Here is a 21,012-nt window from a genome sequence, read left to right as displayed (position 1 = left end):
AGCCAATTCAGAAGCATCCCGCAGCCATTCCTGGACTTAGAAGTAAATAACCACATCTTTCTATATAGGTATTTCTCAATAATTTCATCTTTACTATCCTTAGGCAGATGTGACAGCTTTGGTATGCTTGCAATAGTTTGTGTATTATCCAGAGTAGGTGAAACAGGAGCAGAGACTATGCCACTCTAAGAAGAAAAAAATAAAAAGGATGTGAATAGCAACCAACACCACAAATATCACTAGCAAATAGCAACAGTGTGTGCTTTTGCTCCAAGTTTTGTGCCAGAACGCTGTAGCTTTCTAAAAATGAAATTCAGAGAGCACTTCAATACCTAATCTTTTGGAGTGATCCTTTATAGTTAAATGATACAATAGGAAAATGAAAGATAAGCTATAGTGCTTTTGGCACATTGCTGACACTAGATGAGCTACAAAGAAGTGTAGTAAAGCCTGTAACTCATGTTCTAGAAAGGAGAGGTGGGAATTTCCTGGTGTGATTTTACATATTATTAAAATAGGACAAGGGTCACTGTATAGCACTCTTCACAGATAGACACATCACTTGCACATAGAAGTTGACAGTGAGTTCATTGTACTCCTTACCTCCTCTTACGCAAACGCACAATGAGCCTTTGCTCCGAGGCCATGATAGAAACAGCTCCAAAGTCCCCAACTCATTCAATTCTGACCTTTTCTTATCAAGACAGCTCACAAATTACACAATAACTTCCTCTTACAAACAGCAAAATAAATGAAGAGCCCTGCTTGATCTCAGCATAACCTACACATAAATGATACACATCAGAGAAAGCTGCATTTAAGCCAGGGATTACCTAGAAATTCAACACATAGCCATATCATAAACTAAAAGTTTCTGTGTGGTATGCTGCTATCTAAATCTACAGAGTCACATCAGGTATTTTTGCACACTCAGAGAAAACATAAAACAACAACAATTTTGTTTCTCCATTTCACATGCTGACTGACCTCAAAAACACAAATTGTTTCCCCCCATGCCCAGTCCTCAGAATTGCCACCAGTCCCGTAAACAAAATATTGCCCAGTTAAAATAAAAAAAAAAAAAAAAGAAAAAAAAGGTCACACTGTATGAAAAGAGGAGGGTAGAAAACAGTGTCAGGGTCAGAGGCATAGACAGGTCTCCCTAAATATCTTCCTGCCTTATTTGGGGAAAAAACTACTTTGTTTCATCTGCTGCTCTTCAGCTCCTGCTGCACTTCCTGCCCGAGCAGGGGAGGGGCTGAGTTGCGATGAGAAGCAGCGCAGACTGTCTGCACTGAGGAAGTGTAGTCACAGCAACTCCACCTGTATCTTTTACAGTTCTGGAAGACAAAAACATTCACATTCTCAGAAGATCAGAGGAGTTGAGGCTGTTGACTGATGAAATGGAAACAAAGATTTTGAATTAGAGAAAAAAAAAAATGACTGCTGAAAAAATTATAGAGTAGTCACTACTTAATCATACGTACAAATCTGCCAATAAATTTTTCATCACTTGAGGGGAGAGGACGGGGGGGTCACAGCTAAAAATCCAAACCTCAGTTTTACTCTGCTTGGCTGAGTAACAAAGGAGGAGGAAAGAGAAATTCTCCTCACTCAAGAAAACCCGACAACTCTTACAGACACTCTTTAAATGTCACCTTCCCAGCTGACACAGAACAGTAACAGGCAATACCATAGGATTAGTTCACTCTTTATTAAGCACTGCATCTTTATACCAGTAAGCATACTCACACCACTAAGGCTTTTTTGTGTGTGGTAATGGACGTGTATTACTCTTCCTTTCATCAGCATACCAACTTGCCCAACGTTCCTGCAAGACTGTGTGTGTTGGCAAGAGGCTGAAACAGGTTTTGTCAAGTTCTCTTCACTGCTGGAGTATGAAATACTCCAAGCACAACTCTGATGGAAACCCCCTCCCAAGGTGCACGCAACCCTGCCGACCACATACAACACCTCTCTCTAGTGCTCTGACAGGCAGAAGAGCACTGACAGTTGCTGCCGACACAGGATGCTCACTCGTCCCCAGCCAGAGGTACAGGCTGGGGGCACACACCACTGCTCCCTACAGCGGGACCAAGCTGTGTGGAGCAGAGCAAAGCACAAGATTAGCATCACCAGTATCAGGAGACTGCATTGCTAACCAGTTACTCTGCTATCCTAGACACTTCTAACTGCAATACTGCAACAACACTATCACAGGCTAATGCTAACTTCTGCATTTAGATAGCAGGAGAATACAACAAAACAGTTTGTCTGAGTGTATTTAAGCAAAGCAAGCTTTTCTCTACCAGTCATATTTTTTAGCAATTTGATATTTAATACAGGGATATTAAACTTCAGTCTGCAATAGTTACTTGCCCAAAGAAGTTCAAATCTAGAAGATGGTTGCTTTAAAACTAGTTTTGTAGGTGATCAGGAGGTCATCAGAAATTCACTGCCACAGATACGCTCCATCTCCCTCCCGTTACATCCACTGCATTACTTAGTGGTTTCTGGTTTACTTGTATATTAAATGACAAATTGTAGTATGGGGGGGGGGGGAAAGGTACTTGCCAGCAAAGGATCAAGCACTCTCAAGTCTGCTTTTTTTGGAATGCATCTGCCAACAAATGCAGGAAAATATTTAGAAGTGTTATTCAAAGGTGCCTTTCAAATCACACTAATATGCAGATTCAAAGTGTCCTAACTGAACAGCTCCTACAACAAGAGCAATACAATTATATAAAAACCCTTAAAAAAGAAAAAGGCTTAGGAGAGTTATGAAAAGGCCTTTCTGAAATTGTATAAAAATAAAATAACATTGCTAGACTATCTGAATGTTCTTCATAAAAAGACACTCAGTCTTCCTTTTCATAAGAAACACTATAGTGTTCAAGAGAACAACATAGATATTTATCATACTCTGCCCTTTAAAAATCAAAGGCAACCAATTATACCCAAGTTCTCTCTCATACTTGCATCTTAAGAAGCAAAAGATTAGGGAAAGGAGAATGACCTTTACGACTTCTCTTTCCATTCCTTTCTTTATTTTGCTTGTCCAGTTATACACTATCTCTTTACATAACATCAAGTGCATCTGCAAACAGAAACACCTACATTTATCAAAAAGCACAGATTGGAGTTGCCAATACAGACACAGATCATGTCGTTTCTGTAACAAATCCTCTAGGATCCTAGCACAAAACCACAGGTTTATGCGGGGGTGGGAAGGAGAAGGGCAGACCTAGTTTATGAGCTTTCCTCAGCCCTTCCAGCTTTATTTGATAAAATATACCAACAATTACACAACAGCAGCAAAGCCCCCAAGAAAAACCTAGCACCTAGCATATTTTCTTCATTTGGTGTTGAGCTCTCTCCTGCACATTACCTACAAACTCTCAGGGGAAAAAAGTCCACCCTGAATCTACTTTGCAAGCTGAGTTTAAGTCCCTAATTACAAACGGTTCATGCCACTTCTCACCCAACTGAAGGCCCAAGCTCAGAAAAGGAAAAAGGAAATAAATTAAAAAACTGAAATACACCTTCAACACTACCTCCAATTAAAAGACAAGTAAACATATTTAGCTGGTTACCCTCTCAATCAAGAAGAGAAACAAACAAAAAAACTCATCAACTCAAAAGAAAAATCCTTAATCTACTCAATGAACCCATACATAAATACTGTCCTGCGTTTACTTTTGCAAAGATGGAACATACTGAAGCCTAGCTTTTGACTTAGTTTTTGAAATTGGAAACAGAATAATTCTGGAGCAATGTTTCTTTCAGATGCACCACTGCAATCCTGATGTCTTGCAACACTAACTCTAATAAAGTAGTATTTCAGTTCTGAATTAGTTATGTCGTACTCTGTGAAAAGAGGGGACTTAGCAACAGGCTTTTATGAATCTATCAATCTGGAAACAGACACATAAATTACTCTGCCTATGTATATTGAAGCCAGAAAGATACGCTTTCCAGGTTTGTTCTCCATGTGGTGGTGAGCACTGACGAGGAAAAAGAAAGAATGGACAGAGAAATAGGCTATTCTTGCCATTTTGTAGCTTTCAGTATAAAACACATTAATGTCTCCACATCAAATAAAATATAAACTGAGACTTTGTACAAGCATTTGCTTAAAATCCTCCTGAAAACAAAAGCCATGCTTTATAGTGAAAAGCAAAAAGGGCCTCCTTACCCATACACCATCCCAGAAAACACTTCTCCGTAGCTGTTTGTAAATAATACTTCAAACAAACACACTAAGACATTTCAAGACTGTAAAACAAATTATTTCAAGTTGTCAAGATACATCAGCAACACCAATCAACAGATGCTTCAGGAAGACTCTGGAATATGCAGATCATGCTAAGACCACTTTCCAAGCAATAGGCAAAAGAAACCACACAGTTCTGCAGTCAGCAGTAAAACTATCCCAAGGAAACTGCTTTCAAAAATTGACAACCATATCCTCATGGGACAATGGCTTGAATTTTAACTAGCACATTCAGTATACACAGCGAATCCCCAGGGTCATGCGCTGTATGACTTTAACATTACCATTATGCCCATAAACTTTCCCATTTCCAATTAATAATACACACAACACCTTGAAAGTCAATCCTTCCTTCTGGAAGGCCTTTGGGCTTTAAGGCATAAAGCAGACTTTTAAAAATATACCTGCCACTGCAAATACTATGTGGACTTCTTTTAATATGCAAATACAAACATATAAAAAGATTTTTAAAACAGCATATCTAGAAAAGCTTGAGCTGTACCAGGCAAGGCAATTTGGAAGCAGTGCAACACTGCAACAGTTCTAGCCTGATAGACCAGAACCCAGCTTGCTGCTGCCACCACCTCCTTAAGAACTGGAAGCTCACCTAGAGTATCCACAGAAACTTTATGCATCTTGGAAAGGCACATGACAGGGTACCAAAAGGCACATTATCACAGAGGCTTCAGCTCTTGTAGCCTAACAAAAAGAGCGCTCCATCTGGGTCAACACTGACTTCCTGACTAATCAGGAGTCCGACCAGACTCCAGAGCTGTGTGCTGCCATTCCTTTTTTTTTTTTTTTTCTCTCCTTGTTTACATGGACAAGACCTGCAGATGCAGCCTGGACAGAAGAGAGGGAAAGAATTTTAGGAGGGCTGTTCATATTTTGTACTCAGTAGATTCGTTTCCTCCCCTTTCCAAGGTCTAAGCACATATAAAGAATCGATGGCTGCTTCTTGCACAAAGTGCAGTAGTCAGGATGAAAATCAGTGCATTCGAAGATAAGACTATACCCTTCCTTAGTATTTCAGTCCAGTCCATCGCCTTGATGAGCTTATGAATACTAACGAGCAAATATAAGTGCAAGAAAAACTGCAAAGCAAGCATGCAGAGGGGAAAAACCCTACAGATTCTGTAATTAGCTCTGCTAACAACAAATGAAGAGCCATACAGCCAAGAAACATTGCATATCACTATTTGTATGAAAGAGGTTCCCTCTGTTTCCCTCCATTCTGAAGCAGCAAAGACAGTCACTGTTGCAAGGAACAGAAGACCTACTCTTCTGACATGAGCTTCGTGTCAAAATTCCTAGCCTTCTGTCCTGAAAGTTTTAAGTGGAGACGATTTAGAGACTTAATGCAGACTTAAGAAAAGTTTAGATCTATCAACTACATGAACAGTACAAATCAACTCTCTTTTAAGGAGAGGTACCTTTTTCATGTAATACTAAAGCAAAGCAATCAAGATACTTAGGAAAAATCGTATTTCCTATTATAGTAAGACAAAATAGTGATCGAGAAAGTCTTACTTCACATATAATAAGTTTGTACCTACGATTTAAAAAAATGTTTCGCTACACTTGGCATCTCAATCCAGAAATACACAGCATCTGTATTAGAAACCTGAGAGAAAAACATCCCACATATCTACTATATTTACATATCCCCCTACACATCCCCATACTAAAACATCTGTGTTTTGTCACTTATTTACATCTTTATATTTGTATAGTTTAAATTAATAAGACATTCTTACCTGTATATCCTGCCCACCAGCCCCAGGAAGCCACCATAGCTAAAAGCCATTTAAATAACACTCCTTCGATATACCAGAAGCTTTTACTATCCAACACTCGGAGAGGCTGCAGCATAATTAAGTACAAGACGTAGGACGGAATAGCAACCAGGTTATTGGCGACCATAAAAGCGAACCTGAGGAGTGCTTTCAGGCAGGTATAGCCCACCCGCTGGGCCTGCTCTAGAGTCACGGCCATTCTCTTCACAGCGGAGGGCGCGGGACCGTCCTGCGGGGAGAGGAAAAACAAGGCACAGGTAGCGCTTCCCGAGGCGAGGGACCGACCCCAGTCCCAGTCCACTCCTGCCTCCCCCGTTAGGCACCGGGGAGCAAAGCTACCCCCGCTCCGGGGGAGGCACGAAGGGAGCGCCGCGACCCCCCAGCTGGCGCCGCTTCCCCTCACCCCTCCGCGGCGGGCTGCGGGGGACCCCGGCCCACAGCTCCCCTCAGGGGGACACACGCACGGTCCCAGCCGGCCTCCATCTTCCCCCCTCCCCAAAAAAAGACGGTGGGCGCTAAGGCGGCTGCCGGCAGCTTCACCCCCGCCCCGGAGCGGCTGACAGGAGCCGGGGCCCGCGGGCGGCGCTGAGGGGAGCAGGCGGCGGCGGGGCCCGGCCCGGCGGCGGGACTCACCTCCGGCAGGGCGGCAGAGCGGCGGCGGAAGCGGCGGCGGGGCTGGGGGAGCTGGGCCCGGCGCTGGCGGCGGCAGTCCCGGCTGGCGGCGGCTGGCGGCGGCTCATGGACCCGGAGCTGGGTGGCCCGGCCGCGGCAGCGCTACTCGCCCTACGGCTCCCTGCAGAGAGAGACGGGGGCGGGCGGCGTGAGCGCGGGGGCCGGCGGGCGGGAGGCGGGAGCGCCGGGCCGGGCGGGCAGGCGCAGACCGTGGGTTCACCTCGGTTCTCCCGCGCCGGCGGCCGGGCCGGGCCGGGCCGGGCCTGGCACAGCACCCCTTCCCTTCCCCTCCCCTCCCCTCCCTCCCCTTACCCGTCCCCTCCCCGCCTGCTCGGCTCAGCGTGGCGCTCCGCGGGCGGGACCGCTCCGAGCCCCGGCACCGCAAGGACGGGTGGGTGCCGCGGGTAGAGAGCGAGGAGGAAGACCCTGCACCTGTTGGGGGCGGGATCCCGGCCCACGCAGGGTCCGTACCTCTGCACCGCCGCCGCGGGCCGCCGGGGATTCATGCCGGCCGCTGGGGCCGTGCTCCCCGCCCCCGCAGGCTGCGTGTCCGCCGTGACCGCCCGCCCGCCGGCTGCCGAGGAGCGGGGCTGGCGCTGCAGCGAGCGCCGCCCCCCGTCCCCTCATAGCGACACCCGCTCGGCAGCGGAGCAGCACCCCCCGCCCCCCGGAGTGTCCCCCAAACCGGCCCGCGGGGTGCCCCCGCTCGGCGGAGGGGGTCGAAGCAAGGGCTGCCGCTGCAGGGTCCCCCGGGGCTTCTACTCCCCGGGCCCGGGACAGCCGGGGAGCAGCACGGCACGGCCCCGCCTTGGTGACCTGCTGCTTTAGTTCCCCCTTCGCAGCCTCTTTCCTTAAAGTTAGGAAACCAGGGAAAGTGGAAGAGGGGACACTCTCACCAGCGCCCTCAGCACCACCAAAAAGACCTTTCTGGCCCAGACAGCAACACCATATCTGTTCCTCGCTCTAGTCATTAAGCTCCTCTCACATGCTTTTTATAAATCAACTATTCCAGCTTTTTCTTTCTCTTATCCCTCCCCTACAGCCACAAACATCATCTTCCACTTCTAGAAAATCCCTGTGGAGATCTATGATCTACAGGGACACTTGACTCCGGCCCAGAAGCAGCTGAGGGGTGAGTCTTCACAGCACTCTCCAGACAACCTGCACCCCCACAGAACTTCTCCAGGGTGAGCAATTTTTGCCTTCTGGGCAACTGCATCAGCCCTTGTGGCAACACAGGACTGTTGCCTCTTGCCTGTCCACTGTGCCTGTCAGACACAAGTCTGCTCCTGTCTTCTCTGTAACCCCTGTCCAGGCCTTTTAAGAGCACTGTCAGACTTCCTTCAGCCCTCTGACTGACCACAGCTTAGTTCAACTATTATAATACCTACACTGAGCGGAATGGCTTGTGCAAGCGATTTTACCTGTTTGGGTTCTGCTTCTATTCCTTAAGATTAAAAAAAAAAAAAAAGAGCCAACTACAGCCTAAGGAGACATGCTAGAAGGTCTTCTGTGCTAAAAAAAAAAACAAAACAAATTTTCAAATTGTAATACTTAGACTGCAAAACATATCGCTTTCACATACAAACCATGCCATGTGTAAAGCTAGTCCACTGTTTCCTAGACAATGAGTCTTCAGAGATGACTGTACCATCAACAAAATTAAATCCCAACCTCCATTCCAGGAAGAAAACAAAGTTGTTATTGCAGATAAATTTAATTTGAGAATTTAAAACCACAAACAACCAAATAATGCCAACATGTTCTATTTGAGCAAGACAAAACAAAGCGGCTGACCTTCTTGACAAAAAGGATGTATCTTGCATAAGTGTTTCCAACTCTGGGTGTTTTTCTATGTTATTTTTATTACTAGGTTAAATCTGACAGTTGCACTTAGTAATCATTATGGAGCCAGCATGAGCTGTTCTAGGTGTTACCGGCATCAGTAAGATTTGGGTTTCTTTGGTTTTTCGGTAGTTAGGGTTTTTTTATCTCATGCAAACAACTCCGGGCATATACTTGAACTTATTCTCAGCAAGATTTTGCTCCAAAATGCTCAGGTAGAAAAAGGACAATTTTTAGACCATAATTAAAGTTACATTTTAATTTTTACATCCTGACAGCAAAATGAAGCCTTGTTTATATATTATTCCAAAATGAAAGACATTACTTATAATAATTTTTATAAAATTTGGTATCTCAATTTTATTCACACTGTACAATTTGGAATAGTGTTCTCAAATCTGATGCACCAAAATGAGGGACTGCAGAAATTATGTTAGACAACTCATGAATTAGGCAATTTATATTGCAGAAAGGAATTGCACATGGGGAAGCAGGCATACAAAGCATTCTTTGTCAGAATGACTGCCTTAAAGCTTAGGAAGCTGTGGTTTAGCATTTTGCTGAATGAGCTAGTAGCAAAGACCCACCCCTATTCCTCATTTCCTGGCCTTCACATGGACAACCCAAGTCCTAGGAAATGTGCACAATGAAATACCCCTTATGGATCTTGAGAGGCCTGCTCTGTCATCCAGCCTGAACCTCTGAAGAATCCTTTCTAGTATAAAGTAACAGATGCATGTATATTCTTTGCAGTAATGGCACGTAAAAGGAAACAACCAAGCAGTAGAAATTTTTCTCACTTGATCAATAACTGCTAACAGTGAAGCTCAAAAGTTTCACAACTGTTTTTTGGTTTTGATTTTTTTTTTTTTAAATTCTGATTTCTGGAAGTAATTCCTCATAATCTCTGAGCTTCATGAGCTTTTATTATATATTGTTTGTCACTTTACTATTATAAATGCAAAAAGGCAAAAGATTAATGTAAGCAACTCTCAATTTGTGGCCTTCTTAACCATTTCTCTGAAGTTTACATGTTTTTTGACTGAATACTGCCCTGTAACTATGTCTTTTCAGCCTTACAGAAATACTGACAGGGATGTCACTACTAGTCATTGTAAAACTTCATTTCAATGTGCTTATTAACTGGTAGATACAGATACTAACATGGGTAGTATTAGGTGATTAACTGATATCAAGGATTGCTGAAGCAGATAATTAAATACTGGAGTTGTCTCCCACTTGCTTCCAAAAAAGCTACAGACCAAAAACACAGAAAAATACTTATTCCTGCCTATAACAAGGAAAAACATGTTATTACTGAGGTGGGGATGTTACACAGTAATAAACAAACACATCTGTTACATTCAGTTACTTTAAAAGTTACCCTAAACAGCATATAGGTTACTGCAAGACAGTGCAAACTCTGGAAGAGTTTGGATCTGGCTGGATTTGATCACTGTATGTGGCTGCAAGATTCAAGTCAGGTTTCAGTCATAAACTCCTTGAGAGACTTTTGAAGAAGGTAACGTTTTTTGTCTCTGGCTACAATTCAAGAAGTGATTAGTCACTGTCATTCTCATACACTGCCGTTCAATGGCACATATTTGCATTCCAACTTTGCCATAGCATTAGAGCTGCCTGCAAGCGTAGCTGCGAGGAGGGAATGTGTTGAAGACAGTCAAGTAGTCCACAAGTCAGAGAGGCATGGGTAACCATAATGAAATCCAGGTTCAAAGCTGTAAACACCAAACCAAAAGATTTGTTTCTGGAGTTCAGAAACAGCAAGTTTTGGAATGCCTTTGAACCTCTGCTTGGGTCAAAGATTGGGAAGTAAAAAGCTACCCATTTGTCCCAACCAGATTCAATCAGTACTCCCTGCTTGCTTTCCATGTAGCAAACTGAAGTCACAGATGCCATACGGTTGGAGAAAAAAGGGTTAGGAGAATGCACTCATACTGATGACACTAAAGCAAAATTGCCTTTAAAAATCCTAAAGGCCTGTCACACAGAGAGCAAAGACAAGAAAATAGCCTAAGAAATCTCAGAAACTCTACAAAGCAGAGAACAACTACTGTTTCCAACCTCTCAGAAAGAGCAACTTGCTACTTGGGAAATTGCATAGGATTTTATTTAAAAAATAACATTATAAAAAAGACGAAACTGCCACAAGGAACTACAAAGATGGGAGCATGTGCAGACCACAGACTGCTGGAAGATTCATAACATGAAATAGGGCATATGCTCAAGGGAGCATAAATTCAGAAAGCACCTCAAGTGAATTAAGTAGTTAGCACTGGATTTGGAAAAATAGCAGTTCAAAGTACCAAGAAGAACTTAACTATGTTTTCTGTAGGCTGCAATAAAGAAAGAAGAGAAAGGAGCTGGTACGGAACAAAAAGTAAACAAGCAAAAGGGAGGAAGTTGTAGGCCCTTAAAAAGAAAAAATTAAATTTTAACCTCTAATTCTGGAGCTGCTTTACAGAGTGTCAAATACCCTGGTGTGGAGGATTTTTGCATTGCTGTTTTCAGAACATTAAATGTTTAATTCATTTTCATAACAACAATTAGACATCCTAAGATATTCTGCAACAGTAGCTTCCATTATGTCCTCTGTATGAGAGGCAAAATCACCTCCATTCTCCAAGTACATTCTTCAATTTGAAGGACAGCATCAGTCACTCCATCTCTACCAGCTGTATCTCAGGAACAATGGAGGAAGCATGCTTGTTGAAGTCCCTTGATCTTCAGTGGCAAGCAGTTCTTACATCCTTTCTCTCACTCATCCAACAATAGACCACACTCTTAAAATATCTGCTTTCAGTAATCTTTTAGATAGATGAGTTCCTTTTGAAAACTCGCATCCATTTGTCACACACAAAATGCAAAACCCAGGTCATTTTCCTTTTCTGATTTTTCTCTGGGAAAATTTTTCTCTGGGAAAAAACGTTATCAGACTATTTCACCTTTCAGTCAAAAATGTTTTTATTTGCATCTTAATTCTTTTAAGGATTCTCCAGGGTAACATGTAGGAGCTGTTAAAATGGAAGTAAATTGTGGCATTGACTTTAACACTTGCTATATTTCTGTATTTATGTAAAAAGGCTTTAACTGACCTGAGGCAGGGCTCAGCCCCCTAACAAGCTCCCGCCCACCCCCCAGATCCCATGTGCAGTATCCCTCACCAAGATCAGCTAGCTGCAGACAAGTCATACTTGCCAGTTTCTACTGTTCTAGCACACGGAATTGTCATTTTCTCTAATATTTTAAGCTCTTGGATGAGAGCCTAAGGTTTTTCACATTAAAAAATTACAGGCCTCAGAAAATATCACAAGTGACCAAAAATCTCAGGCTCATGATAAATGCACACTTTTTTCACCCCCTCTACTAGCTTGAGTTGACATCAGACCTCAATGTTAGAACTAACAAGATTGCAGGATGCCAAGTTAAGGCCTTGAGTTGTTTTAGGGACATTTTTCTCCTGGGAGAACATGGCAAAGAAGATTTCCTGGTTTAAAACAAACAATCTATATAAACACAAAACTGAATAAACCAAAGAAGTCAAAGTTATTGCTAGGGTAAGAGACACTAAAACAGAAGGTATTTCTTCTGAGCAAATAAAAATAATATTGGAGTAGCAGTGTCATGCTGTTTGACCCCAAATCTGGTTGGTTTGGGTGTTTGTGTGTGTGTTTTGGTGGGTTTTTTTGGTCTGGTTTTTGTTTGTTTGTTTAACTCAGGAATCATTAAATATTATGCAAGTTGGATTGTTACATAGTTCTTTGAGTCAATATTTCATTCCAAAATTTTGTAAGCCTACATGAGACCAACTAAACATTTTGTAACCAGGTATTATTGCACATACATACATAGTATTGAACAAACTCTGGCTCCAGTGAGGAAACATCCCCTCACATTCTACTCCAGTGCAATGCTTGAAATTCTCTCCAACATAAGGTAAAAATTAAAATTCGACACAGGTTCTGGGGAGAGCAAGCTGAGCCATAGCCAAAGAGGCCATATGACATAGAAGACACAGCTACACGAAATCAGTACAACTACAGATTATCAAGTGTGCTGCTGGGTAAGAGAGAAGACCACTCACATCTAATGCTGGCTCTGGCTACAGTTCCATTGCTCTGTCTAGTAAGTCCTGCAGCAAAACAGATCTTTATACAGTGAGAAATCTCAAGAATGTGTACACTGCACTCTCCCTGCTCTGTACTGCAGATTGTGCTCATCTGTTGGATAACTGCTGCTCGGTTTAATTGGCCAATAAAGTTGAACGCTCTCTATGGGAATGTATTTTTGTCCCATTTGATAGCTGCTACTTATTTATCATGTCTTCCAATGGTCTCCTGAGGCCAAGGTAGTGTCAAAATAGATTTGCTGGGTATGGACCCCTACAAAGTGATAATCTCCACCTCAAAACGTTTGCGAACTCTGTTCTAAAATTTAGATGTACTCTGTTATTTATGATTTGTCAAGGGTTTATTTTTAACTATTTTTGGACACATTTATTTCCTTTGTAGCACAAAAGCAGCATGATAACTAGTATCTGTACTACTTTCACCACAAAGAATCTAAAGAGACTAAGTATAAGCTATAGGGGGGGGATCAAGCCATACGATGCTTCAGTCAAGGCTATCCTGATCTCCCAAAGGAATTTGGGTATATTCATGTCTGAATGTACTTACTCTTTCTACAGCATAGCAAGACCAAATCAAGGAAGTTTGGAGCTGGGTAAGAACAGCACACTCATCTTTGTTCATGACCTTCACCATTTCTTACAAATGGTGAAAAAACAGAATACATCACATTTGAACAGTTTGCCAGTTAGTCAAGACTAGCAGAAGGTGAGGCAGATGTAACCATCTCTCCCTTTCTTCTACCAGCTATATACAATTTTCATGATTTTCTACTTTGGCAGAACATGTTAGCTTTAACAATAATGCCACTCTTGGATTTTCCCTCTCAATCTGTTTTACATAAAATGTATACATAACCTTTGTAATTTTTTGGTTGCTTTTGGTCTAGCGTATCAGGAATATAAGCCCTCTTGTCACAGCTACATGTTCTGTAATTCATACGCAGATCTGGTAAGATTATAAGTAACGTATTTCACAGTTGTCCAAATCAATATCACCTTCAAAAACTGAAACATTAGCTCCCAAAAAAAAAGTTAGGTTTTAAACAGTTAAACCCCTCAAAAGATATTTCAAGCTCCTTAAAGATACAGAAGTTCACTTGAAGTTCCCTTTTCTGGCTACAATTTTCATAAGGCTTTAAGATAAGCAAAAACTTAGTGTCAACCATAGAGGGATAATGACTTGAGTCAATTTGTGACTTTTTGATTCAACAAAATACACATTTTGATGTGACTCTCAACATTGCAGTAACCTAATATATACACCTCCCAACAGAACGAAAAAGTGTTGTTCCGACTATTACAATGCAATTTCATACCATGCTAAATTTTCCCATATCAACACCTGTAGCTGTGAGCTGAATAATTCAGAAGTTTTGGGGTATTTAATTTCTCATTAAAACTAAACTGAAGACTTCAACAGAGGCCACTTACTAAAGATGGCTAACAGATAACACTGCAATGCAACCAGATGGTCGGCAAGCAACGCTTTCACTTGTTACTGCATGTGATGTGTTTCTGCCATACTGTGTATGTCAATCAATGGGCAGCTTAAGTAGAGCACAACAAAGCTGGGTTCCCATCTCAGTTATGGGTGTTTTTCACCCATTGATACTACTATCACCAAGGTAAGTTTGAGCTGAAGGTCTGCTTTTGGCTTGTCTGGGGCTTGTTTAGGATTGTTTTTTTGTCTGTGATGCATTTTTTTGTGTTTTGTTTGGTTGGTTTTTATGGGTGTTTGGTGTTTGGGGGTTGTTTGGTTTTTGGGTGGTTTTTTATCTTTTTGGTAGGGTTGGGTTTTTTGTGCTTTTTTTTTTTTTTGAAAGAAAGGAGCTCTAGAGTTATTCCAACTACTTACTGAATCTTTAATCTCTGTGTTAGCTTGGTTATGAAATCTTTTATCCATGACAAGTTGATATAGTTCAATCATATCTACAGAATCATATTACTTCAGGCAATGACGACATGCTGATTATATATTAGCTTGCACTTTGCAAGATTTTTATAAGCCCAAAAGCTTGCATATGGAAACATGGTACAAATACAGACATGAAGCCAACCTATCTTTAGGCAGATGGGACTCCTCACGTTTTCTGGCTATCACACTGTTTTGCAATTAGCCGTTTAAAAAAAAAAAAAAGGATATTTTTCTCTATCTGTAGTGGCAAACTAAGCACTAAACTGCATGGTCCTGACCATAAAGATCACATAGGGTGACACCAGCCATCAGATGAAGCTCCTTTTTTTCTTCAGACTTGTTCAAGTTCATTTCAAGTCAACATTTACCAGACTGACTGACTTGGATTTTGGTAAACTCTTATCAACATCCAGTCAATGTTTGTAGATCAAACTGCAAATATGAGAGAACTAAATAAAACTTATCGCTGTTACTAAGATGATTCTCACACTTAAATGCCTAGTGAATAGCTTCTTATAAAACTAAAGCAGTATTCAGACTATCCTTCTTATGCTTGTTGGATCCTATACCGTTATAAGCTAAAATTAATATTGATGTTTCAGAACAGTGGTTTGTTTTCTAGTTTAAAAAGGAAGTAAACAGTCCAATGTAAGAATGACAGCCACCTTTGTGGGGGAGTTTATTTGTCCAAGTGCTGAATTCCAGCAACTTCAAACAGCACTGTGCAAAGTGCAAAGATCTATCCCATTTGAGCTGACTGAAGAACCTGGGGCAAACTAGTCTGGTCTGATCCAAGGTCCACTGAGCATTTCTAGGAAGTAGGTATACCTTCACTGAAATTTGATCAGGACTGAGGTCTATTAGAAAAAAAAAAAAAAAGTGCTTCATCTTCCCTCCCCCAGTTTAGCACAGCATGCAACCTTCTTGACTTACGATGCCACACACAGCTTTGCAACTCTTGCTTACCTTCCTCAAGACTATGTTTAACTTGGTTACCGAAAGAAGGTAATGATGAATATGTCCATGCTGCAAGCTAGTTACGCAGTTTTTGCGCAAGCTGAAGCTGACTGAAGAAATAGCCCAATACTGAGAAATCCAGGAGAAGTCACATCATAATTTGCATTTAAGCTACATTCACCCACATCCTCTGCAGTCTCACTACCTGCTTGTCTCATGGCTGAAAAACAATACTGCTGTGTCTCTGCTGAATGTAGTGGAATGTTGTTGTCTGCTATTAACAGACAATTAATCATATCCGTGGGAAAAGTTCAGTTAAAGCTACTGTTGGTGTTGGTTAATCAGTAATCATTAATTAAGTTAGATAACACTATTAGACATCAAAAGGTAGCCTGCTTTTTTCTCTCTCCAGAGTTGAAGACATAGGAGGAGCTGAATTCCTTATATATCTTAGTTGTAGTTTCACATTAAGTTCATCATCCTAAGCCAGGGACAGTCCCAACATGCATCAGAGGGAGAGGAAGGGAGGAGGCTGCATTACAACTACCACATCATATGACTGGCATCAGCAAGAAGGCCCCTTCCCATCCTCCCCACAGCAAATCCAAGCTAGGCCACTTTATCCTGATTTATACTAGCCAGCAGCAAAGACTTAAGCAACAGTCATCATCAGTCAAAGAGGAATTTTAGTCTAGAAAGATGACTTCTTACCACAGACGTCCAAGACCAGTTGCTTTAAGTCTGTGCCACAGCACAAACACTTCTGTAAGGGACAAGTACTCCATGTTTTCACACCACAGAGTCAAGTGCTGCCCAAAAGCTCCACAGCTTGGCCAAGTGCAGTAAGCGCTGGAAATTGTTCTTCCTAAAATACCACAATTGTTTATCATTAGTGCTATTGTTATATTTCAACTTAATAAAATGTTATAAAAGCCATTACACCATTGTTAACTGTGGCTAAGAAAAAGCAATCCTAATGGCATCGATGAATCCAGCCAGACCACGAGGGATTACATAGCTTGATTTGCTCAGCGTAAGTCTCATAATGAAAAGGCAGAAGAAAACAAAACTAAGGTTTCAAAATGATCAACACACAACTGTAATGCTACTTTTGCTTAGATTTATTAATCTGCTATGTCTTTAGGAAAAAAAAATATTAAAGAACATAAAAACACAACAGAAATTCCCTTTACTACACAGAAGTGATGCAAGGGGAAAAGAAAAAACCCTTGCACACATCTACTAAACTATTATCTCTTTTCCCCCCATATGAATAGTCTGGCCTCAACAGCCCCAGTTCCACTGAGCTCCTCTGGACACACACCCCCCCCTTGTTGATCCCACTTGGCCCAGGCTGTGGGCTGATCCAACCTACCAGTCTTTTGCGCCTAGTGCCTCACACTGTCTCTAATGCAACAGTTTCACTAAGGTCCCAGCTTTCACCTCTTAGCACTCTATAGCCCCAAGAGTTCAAATGGCAGCTGGGGCGAAAAGAGCCCAGAGCAGGCGGAGGCAGAAAAGCACAACCTGGTCTGACAGCATATTTGAGTAGGACATAGGACCTGCAGCATACTTACCCCAGGACACTCACCATGTTGTTCAGATGGGGATGTGTCCCCAGCTTTGAGGGTTAAAAAAATGGTAGTTAAATGAAGTTGTGAGATTTATACCAAAAAACAGATTTCATTTATCACTTGGGTCTTTCCACTTGCTTCCACTAATAACTGTCAAGACTGACAGCAGTGAAAGCCACTATAATTAGATTTTTTTGGGGGGGGAAGGGAGGACAAGAGGAAACAGGCTAGTGTGCTGAGGTTCTGAAAAATTATTAAACAAGATATGCCTTGTGTTAATGCTGAGTGGTAAAATGATACATCACAGCAAATTCAGTATCATAGAACCATAACTGCTTATCACACTAAGCTGTGAGAACTTTGTACTGACTTAATTGAGGTCAAGATTTAGTTGCATGTCTTTTAGATAAGATTTCTAAACGGCAGCATCTGTCTAAAGAGAAGACATTAATTCAAACCTTTTAGGCCAAAAACTGAAAGAGAAGCAGAAAGTTCCAGTCAGAGCAAGAATATGAAAAATGTAAGTAAAAAGTTATCTTGTCATAAAATGGGTCTTGATTGGCAAACTGTAAGTAAGGATCAAACCAGTAATATGCTGGAGAAATAGCTAGACACAGCAAAGTGTAGGCTTAGGTATTTAGCCTACTATTCCATGTCTTTCCCTCTGTACTTGTGTATTCCAGGGGATGCTTGCCTCCTGAAACCTGCCTAGCATCCTTTTTTCCATTGTTAATACTCAGTGATGACTGGAGTCAGACCCTTATTAAAGCAAAGCTACTGAAGATGAACACAAAAATAAAATCCAGAAATTGAAGAACAGATTGTATTTGTTACAGCTTGTTAGTTAGGATTCTCAAGCTTGAGTGGTGAAGAAACAGGACATACTATGGGGTGGTACTTTAATTCTAGACTATCTTGGTGCCTGAGATTACCAGCTGACAGCCTAGTAGGGAACAACCCTAGCTAGAGCAATGACTTAGACACAGGAATCTGCAGGAAGATCTACCATGCCCAGCGCTAAACTGTTTCTTTTCCTGAAGGCAGGGAGGAGTGGAAGTAGAGGCTTGACACCTTCTAGTCCCACATCAGCTATTGCAGTCTCAAGCTGGGGTGGAGGCAGGTAATTTGGAGTACTGCAAATTGTATTGCACATTCCACTCCCTGTAACACACGCTCTTATTTTGGCAACTTCTGTCTCAAAGCAGAGGTAATACAGGAGTTGTTACATACCTTAGATAGTGATCATACCCCTAAGGATGAGGCACACATTAAAAAAAAACCAAACACAACAAACAAACCCCAACAAAAACAAACCAATGCAAAAGCAACAGCAGTCATTAGATGAGGCCACAAAAATCATTCCTTGGGCTCTACTCTGATAGATGTCAGAGGCAGAAGCTAGGGCTGCAAGCAAGCATAAGGTATGCATGTCCCAATCTATAGCAGAAAGGCTCACATTCCAGGTGAGGAAATGTACTTGCATCTCTGCTATTCATTATACTGCCAACCACCTTAACACTTGCTCCTGGCCATTACATTTTCCTAGTGAAGTGTGAGCATGGAAGAGAACAGCCCTAACTCAGCCTGGTCTGGCAGATGCTGTTGCTCATAGTAAAGCAACAAAGGTGACTCCACCACACACATGGATGTTACTTCCTAGCTCCCTCTGCTCTTCCTTCTCTGACAAATTTCTAAGTATCACAACTTTTGCAAATATAACTTAAGGGAATGACAAAAAGAATCACTAGGTATATTTGGAAGGACTAGGTGCAAAACACTGTTGTACAGGATGACCTGTTAGAAGCTATGGATTACATCTTGAGGAGATGGCTGAAAAGGTGCAAGGTAGCAGCTGGATAAAGATACAGTTAAGTAGAAATCCACCTGTGATTTTGAAGAATGAAGGCAATAGATTGTAGGGAAAAAAGTTGAAGTGTTTACATAAGATCGCTTGAATATACTACATAATACCCTCTGGAGAAGCCTAAACCACTGCAGGAAGTCAGGAAGATTGGCAAATCACTACTCTAACCAACACACCCAGAAGCAGTTATTCTTCACCAGTATTTACCAGAGGCCGTAGAGAACACCACTACTTGACTTCATGATTGAAACAGAGACAAAAACATTGACTTGCAACTTGAGTCTTGCAATCCTGTAGTCCAGATATAAGCAGCTGCCAAAGCCTCACTGTCTGGTGACTATCTTTAAAAACAGATGACAAATGAAATATCCTTACAAAATACAATGGATTAATATTCTGTTCTGATAGGAAAGTGTTGAGTGCCACAGAAAAACCTATACATTTGCTATTTTAGTTGAAAGCCTGTATTTTTCAAATATTACCACTGCTTTTCAGTAGAATCTCTACTTAATTAACCATTTCTTTCTAGGTCTCTGTGCCCTCGTTCACAATGCTCTTCATCTTGTGAGCTATGTTGCTGGGATCCTACCAAGCCTGTAACAGCTGATCTGATTCACACTGAATTTCAGTTGAACTGTTATAAAAATCCTTCAGGGTTTCTACAAAGGTCATCACTATATACACAAATGTACATTCAGTTATATCCTTTCATCATGCAAGAAAAATAATATGAATTAGTGATTAAAAACAGTTCATGTGAACCTAGATATTATATATATGAGCCAAAGATGACTTTTATATAATCTGATCATACTAGTCAGTGACTTCATTATGCAGGGAAACGTGAGCTGGAATACTCAGATTTTTCAGTCCAGTATAGAGTTTCACAGAGAGCGCCATTTGCATGCATCTAGTTCCAGGCTAAGTCCACTCCTAAGTACATCTGTTGCCTGCAGAGTTCAGTGCTGCCTACATAAATGCAAAAAAATCTAATTTTGAATTTGTGGTACAAAGCTATTGGATTGGCCATTAAATAACAACACACAAACAAGCACAGGAGCACGTAAATTCCAGCTATTGCTACCAACAAGATTAAAAAGGATGCTTATGAACAAGATTCTAGTTTCAGAAATTCAAAAGTATTAATTATTACAATAGACTTGATCATAAAGTACACTTAATTTAGTCTTTAATCAGTAGAGTTTCATTACTTAACATATACTGTTTTAGTGTATTAAATGCACTGTTAACATCTCCCCCTACCCCAGAAAATCAAATACCTCAAGATCTCTTTCAAATTAGCTTTCAGAATTCACCTTTAATCTTTGGTATTTCAGAAGTATAAATTTGTCCAGTTTCTCTTATCTTCCACCCCCCCTTTAGAGTAACAGTTGCTTACACATGCACAAATACTTTAAAGACTGAAATTCTTCAAGAAAAGGTACAAAGCTTTCATGCTTCTCCAACATACTTTACTAAGTGGAATGCCCACTCAAATGTAGCTCCTCCTACTCCTAGGCAGCCAAAATAACTAAAGAAATAAATGAAATAATGACATTATTAACCACAAGTAGCATTCTTTGCAGTGACTGGATTCTTTGCCATTGTCTGGATAAGACAGGTAAATATTTCACTGTATCAGGTTGTATGTACTGCCAGGCTTGTAATTGAAGTGGCCTGGAAGTTTTAATATTTTAGAGCAGCACAAATGAGTCATGGTCTCGACTGCCCCTGCTGAGCATGAATTATGTACCTCATTTTAACAGCATCCCAGTACAGAACTACAGCAGAGATCCTGTGTCAACCCTCCTACAGCATTAATAGGATTTGTCCTATGCTGAAGGAAGCTTTGTCTACATTCTGTTTAGAAATTTGATTCCTGTGAATGGCTTGTGAATCTATCTAGACTGTTTAGTAACCGAATCACTGGCAAACAAGTTACCTCTCAGGCAGCACAGCTGTAGATTGC

At 41.4% G+C, this 21,012-nt stretch overlaps 1 protein-coding gene across 3 annotated transcripts in view; it reads right to left on the bottom strand.

Annotated features, from left to right (window-relative positions):
• LPGAT1 (lysophosphatidylglycerol acyltransferase 1) overlaps nucleotides 1–7,302 on the bottom strand; it is a 66,544-nt gene extending 59,242 nt beyond the window's left edge. The window contains exons 1-3 of one of the 3 annotated variants that reach the window (XM_075088960.1): nucleotides 7,213–7,302; nucleotides 6,703–6,862; nucleotides 6,031–6,298 (exon numbers count right to left, since the gene is read on the bottom strand). In XM_075088960.1, the coding sequence (XP_074945061.1) occupies nucleotides 6,031–6,268 (238 nt within the window). In that variant the 5' untranslated portion in view covers nucleotides 6,269–6,298; nucleotides 6,703–6,862; nucleotides 7,213–7,302. Of the gene's footprint in view, nucleotides 1–6,030; nucleotides 6,299–6,702; nucleotides 6,863–7,053 lie in introns of all 3 variants that reach the window. The other 2 variants (XM_075088959.1, XM_075088961.1) reach the window with 2 other exon arrangements.
• Nucleotides 7,303–21,012: the final 13,710 nt, after the last annotated feature.

This window comes from Phalacrocorax aristotelis, chromosome 3 (assembly GCF_949628215.1).
Source record: "Phalacrocorax aristotelis chromosome 3, bGulAri2.1, whole genome shotgun sequence".
Taxonomy (NCBI): Eukaryota; Metazoa; Chordata; class Aves; order Suliformes; family Phalacrocoracidae; genus Phalacrocorax; species Phalacrocorax aristotelis.
Note: the sequence above shows the minus strand (reverse complement) of the source record. Positions and strands in the feature narration are given on the sequence as shown.